The 6041-nt window shown below is 33.5% G+C and overlaps 1 protein-coding gene across 1 annotated transcript; it reads left to right on the forward strand.

The window, feature by feature from the left end:
* The first annotated feature begins 1346 nt into the window (after positions 1-1346).
* Positions 1347-5775, forward strand: LOC114393397 (geraniol 8-hydroxylase-like). Its single transcript, XM_028354731.1, has 3 exons — positions 1347-2161; positions 2258-2629; positions 4939-5775. Exons 1-3 carry the CDS (start codon positions 1601-1603, stop codon positions 5557-5559), a joined length of 1554 nt encoding a protein of 517 aa, XP_028210532.1. The 5' UTR covers positions 1347-1600; the 3' UTR covers positions 5560-5775.
* The last annotated feature ends 266 nt before the right edge of the window (positions 5776-6041 follow it).

Below are 6041 nucleotides of genomic sequence, written 5' to 3' on the forward strand. Positions count from 1 at the left end.
AGCACTTAATTTAAATTTAATTATACTTGCTAATTAATTAAAAACACTCAATCATATATTATTAAAATAATAGTTACATTAAATACTTAGAGGAAAAATTTTGTCATCCATAATAGTCCTATTCAATTTAGAACAAAAAAATGTTACACCAGCCGTTAATATTTTAAAACTCTCTCATCTTTTATGACTCACCCTAAAATATATTTTTAAGAATTTATATTAAACATTTATCTAAAATGAATTTGAAAAGTCAACAATTTTTATAAAGGAAAATCAACACTTATAATAAATGTTTTTTTCGTCTCAAAATAAGTATCACATTTGAAAAAAAAATTATCCTAAAATAAGTGTCTCATTTGATTTTTTTTAATGTAATATTATTTTTTTTACTACTCCCTCCATCGCAAAATAATTGTTGTCTTAGGTTATTTTACACAAATAAAAAAGTAAAAAATAAATGAAATAAAGTAATAATTGTATAAAATTAACCTTATATCATTATTAATTTATTTATAGATTTAGTTGTTAGCCATTAATATTATAAGGGATATAAGCCAAAAAGGCAACTAAACTAAAATAAAATAATTTTAATTTGGAATAATTTTTTTCTTCTCATACGACAATTATATTGAGACGAAAAGAGTAATACACTTAATAAATGTTACTTTAATTTTTTAATATAATATTAATACTCTCTCTAATCATAAATATAAGACTTTTTTTTAATTAATTTGTAATCTTTAAGAAAGTTAGTTAATATAATTAGTAACATTAAACTTGTTAAAAATTTAATTATTTTTTCAAAATTATCCTTAAGCTTATTAGAAATCATAATCTCTCTCTTTTCACTTAATTGTTTTTACACATAATTAAATAATTTGTGTTAGTCTTCTTGTCCAATCCTTATAAGAGAAATAATGTATTTATCTTTTAGATATATAACATTTATGGTAAAATAATAAAAGATATTTGAGTAAAAAAGTAATTAATACAAAACACAATTAGAAAATAGTCTTATAAAAAGAAAAAAAAATAAAACTGAAAAAAAGAGTTTTTAGGGACTGCAAAAATTATTAAGGTTAATTTTATAACATTATTATTTTTTTAATCTACTTTTTATTTGTTTAATCTAAATAAAATATTATAACACGAGACTTATTTTAGGTGGTAGGGAGTAATGTTTAAGATTTGTATGAGATTGTAAAAAATCTTCTACACAGAAACACAACCTTCCAGATAATATGACACCCACCCACAATCTTCAACTAATATCACCCACACATATTTATTGCACACTTCCCATTAGACAAGGGTCCCTTTGTTTCTATATATACTTATGTTAATTGTGATTGGTCCCGAGTCTGGCTGCCTCACAAAATAGTAGTATTACAGTACATCGTTAATTTCTCCCAGATTCGCTTTGTCGTGTCTCGAGCATCCTTGATGTCCAGGGAAATCCATATTTGTCCTTTTTTCTGCGTACTTTCATCGAATTATTGCTTGTTAGCTCTATACCAACTTCTTATATATCCCATCCTCCACATCTACGCCTGAATCATCGTCCAACTATTAGTTCCTCTCTCTGCGTTCATATCGCAACATGCTTCCCTTTTCAACTCTCTTTCAAACCCCGTTAACCACCGAGTATTGGTACAACCACCCCACAACAACACTTCTAGCGTTCTTGCTCATCTCCCTTGTTACTTGCTATGCATGGCTCAAGCCCAAGGCCCAAAGGCTTCCACCGGGCCCATCGGGCCTCCCTTTCTTCGGGAACCTCCTATCCTTGGACCCAGACCTCCACACTTACTTCGCCGTCCTGGCCCAGATCCACGGTCCAATCTTCAAGCTCCAGCTCGGGAGCAAACTCTGCATCGTGCTGACTTCGCCGCCCATGGCTCGCGCGGTGCTCAAAGAGAACGACACCGTTTTCGCAAACCGTGACGTCCCTGCCGCGGGCCGGGCCGCGAGCTACGGCGGATCCGACATAGTGTGGACCCCATACGGGCCCGAGTGGCGGATGCTGCGGAAGGTGTGCGTGGCTAAGATGCTGAGCCACGCCACGCTGGATACGGTGTACGATCTGCGCCGCGAGGAGGTGCGCAAAACGGTGTCGTATTTGCACGACCGAGTGGGGAGTGCGGTGAATATAGGGGAACAGGTGTTTATTTTCTTATGGACAACGATTAATTGTTAGTTTTTGTTATCCCCAACTTTTTTCGCTTTCTTTCTTAACCACTTAATCAACATGCAACAGGTTTTTCTGACGGTGATAAATGTGATAACGAACATGCTGTGGGGAGGGGTGGTGGAAGGGGCGGAGAGAGAGAGCATGGGGGCGGAGTTCAGGGAGCTTGTGGCGGAGATGACGCAGCTTTTGGGGAAGCCGAACGTGTCGGATTTTTTTCCCGGGTTGGCCCGGTTCGATTTGCAAGGTGTGGAGAAACAGATGAACGCGCTGGTGCCACGGTTCGATGGGATATTTGAACGGATGATTGGTGAAAGAAAGAAGGTGGAATTGGAAGGGGCAGAAAGGATGGACTTTCTGCAGTTTTTGTTGAAGTTGAAGGAGGAAGGCGGTGATGCCAAGACGCCACTCACCATCACCCACGTTAAGGCACTCCTTATGGTACGCTTCCTCTCACAACTCTTGAATTTCACTTTCCCATTTTACTTATGCAGTATGGGTCTATGGGACACCTTGGCCTTACATTTTAGAATTCGTCGGCAGTAGGCAACAAGTTGACTTCTTAGGTTCTTGTTTAATTTAAAAGTAGTATCATCGAGTTGCTTTAACAAAGAAAGAAATATTTATATAATATGATAGAGAGACAATCAATTTTTTTTTTTTATAATAACAAACTTAACTCATTTATATATTTATGAAATCTGTCCATTGACCGATGGATGCTGTACAGTAAAATAGATATTTTTCTTAAAAAATTCTTTTTATGAAAACCTTACATTGATTTTCTTAAAGATGCTGTCAGCACGGGCGACACCTAATTTCATTAGTAACAAAGGAATAAATATAACTTGATATGGTATAATGTATGTGTGGACTGTCATAAGATATGACTGTTCTAGCTAAAAAATGAGCTGCATCATTTCGCCTTGTTGTTTGGCAAACTTTAGAGAAAAGTTGTGAGCAGTTTCTTTCTTACAATCCAAAATAGTATTCTGAAACGTCAGTTTTGGGCTCGACAAGTGTTTGGTTATTCGTCCAACACCCTCAAACGTGCATTTCCATTGGTCAAACTTGAAAAAAAGGTTGACTAGCATGTTTGGATGTTCAAGTAAACATTATTGTGTTTCACATAATCGATTCTGGGTAGCTTCTACTTCAAGGGAGAATCGACTTTTAACTTTGGGTTTGACTTTTCCTCATTTTGTCCTTCATTTTTCTCATGCTGTGTGTTTGTGAGTTATGTGTGGGTATAATTTTATCCACTGTTATCAATAAAACTGCACTTGACACTCTTGCACACAAAAATTATAAATTATCAATAATACCTCCAAGTTGTAATACCTTTTTGTTTTAGGGGCCGAGTTGTAATACTTTAACAGCTTACAAAAGACCCTAATGTAACATATCCTATGAAGTTGAGTAGCTTCTCGATCATATACTCACATATTTTGTGCAACGCCTCAGCCTAGTGACAAACATCATTCAGCCATAATTATTGTCAATAAATTTACTTAAAGATAATTACTTAGTCAGAAATACCTAAATAGGATTAAGATAGTATTACCTAACTGGTAATAAGAACATGCAGACCCAATGTCCGATAAGGCCACTATATAAAGGGAGGAGCTCCCTAAGTAAAGAAATTGATTCATTCTTGAATATTCACTAAACATCCCTGGTTTTGTGGTTTGGGGACTCGAAAATTTTTAATTTGTCGTCAGAAGAAAATGGTTTGGGGAAAAAACCGAACTAGTTTGGGGAGAAAATCGTCAAAGAATATGTTTGTTGGTGGAGTGTGTGGAGGGGTGTGCAAAAATTGGCTTGGAGAAAAAACCGAACTAGTTACGAATTGGTTTAAATGGTTTGATTTTTAAAACAAATTGGAGAATTGGTTTTAAGAACTCGTTTGAAATGTTTTAAGAACCAAACCGGTTTTAAGTTATTCTTTTTTAAAAAAAATTATGATTTTAGAAAAAATAATTCGGTTATTAAGTGAACCAAACCGATTTAAAAATTAATTCAATTTGGTATAATTTGGAGACGATTCAATTTAGTATAGTTTGGAAACGATTCAATTTAAACTAATTTAGACACGCACTCCTAGTAAGTGTTTAAAATTATGAGTGATTCATGTTTTTAGTATTACCATAATGTAAGACAATCTTACAATATCTTTTTATTTTTTTCTTCTTAATACTATTATAAAAAAGGAATTAAATACATAATATGCATTTCATGTCTTTATTTTAGAGGATATGCATTTCATGTCTTAAAAACACAAGTATATTTAATATTTTCTTTATCTAATAAATAAGAATTATCTATTATTTTCGTTCGTTAATTTATACTACAAATTAATAATACACCATAATTTTGTTGCATTTCTTTTAATTTGAATGGCTGAATAAATATAAAAACTGTATGTGAACTATTAAAATAGAGGAGACTAAAAATATACAGATACTAAAATATTAAAAACAAAAATATAATTAAGCCTTTCTTTTTTCATTCAGTTTTCTATATATTTCTTTTCTTTCATCCACATACTCTTTAGACCTAGTACGCTAGTAGGATGTCCTTCAAAAGCGATTCATCGTGGCCAAAAGGAGAAACTAAATAAAAAATAAAAAGAAAAAACAAGGCAATCCTTCTAGGTCCTATGAAGCTTGCTCGTGAGTTAACCAAACCTTCTAATGATATTGAAGAATTTTATGACTAATATTGTGTTGATTTTCAATTATCATAAACAGGACATGGTTGTCGGTGGAACTGACACATCTTCCAACACAATTGAGTTTGCAATGGCAGAAATGATGCACAATCCAGAGATAATGAAGAGAGTCCAAGAGGAGTTGGAAGTTGTAGTTGGGAAAGATAACACGGTAGAAGAGTCTCACATTCATAAGTTATCCTACTTGCAAGCTGTGATGAAAGAAACTCTAAGATTACACCCTGTGCTTCCACTTCTAGTACCTCATTGTCCTAGCGAAACCACTATTGTGGGAGGTTACACAATCCCAAAGGGGTCTCGGGTGTTTGTGAATGTGTGGGCTATTCATAGAGACCCTTCAATTTGGAAGAAATCACTCGAATTTGATCCTACAAGATTCTTAGATGCAAAATTGGATTTCAGTGGCAATGACTTCAACTATTTCCCCTTTGGATCTGGAAGAAGAATTTGTGCAGGAATAGCAATGGCTGAGAAGACGGTTTTGCATTTTCTTGCCACACTCGTACACTTATTTGATTGGACAGTACCCCAAGGAGAAAAGTTAGAGGTATCAGAGAAATTTGGAATTGTTCTCAAAAAGAAAATACCTTTGGTTGCTATCCCCACCCCACGGTTATCCAACCCAGATCTTTATCAATAGAGTTTACTATAATATACTTGTATCCATTATTCAACGCTCAACACTATATTAATTATTTTGTAAAAAAAAAAAAACTACATTAATTATGTGTACCAGTACCAGCATAAGGTTTTAGATATAAGTCGTTGTCATTGTACATCAAAAAATATGGATTTGTTATAAAAAAAATTATCCTGGGTTGGATCATTCATTATGAGTAGCATGTTGAGTGGTTTTTGCCGGGGAGTACTAGTTGTAAATTTAGTATTCCATTATAATTTTATAAAGAATAAAATTTTCATTAAAAAAAGGGCATAATCAGTCTCAACTCTGGATCGTGATTTCTCTCATCATAATGGCTATAGAAAGAACTCTAATAAGTATTGTTTGTTATAATGGACCTATTTAAACTTAAAAAAAGTAATTTTAAAATAAATCTTTTTTTAATAAGCTTAAAATAAGTAGAAAAATATTTTTTTAAAAACACACACATTAGAAAAATA

This window comes from Glycine soja, chromosome 17 (genome assembly GCF_004193775.1).
Source record: "Glycine soja cultivar W05 chromosome 17, ASM419377v2, whole genome shotgun sequence".
Classification (NCBI taxonomy): Eukaryota; Viridiplantae; Streptophyta; class Magnoliopsida; order Fabales; family Fabaceae; genus Glycine; species Glycine soja.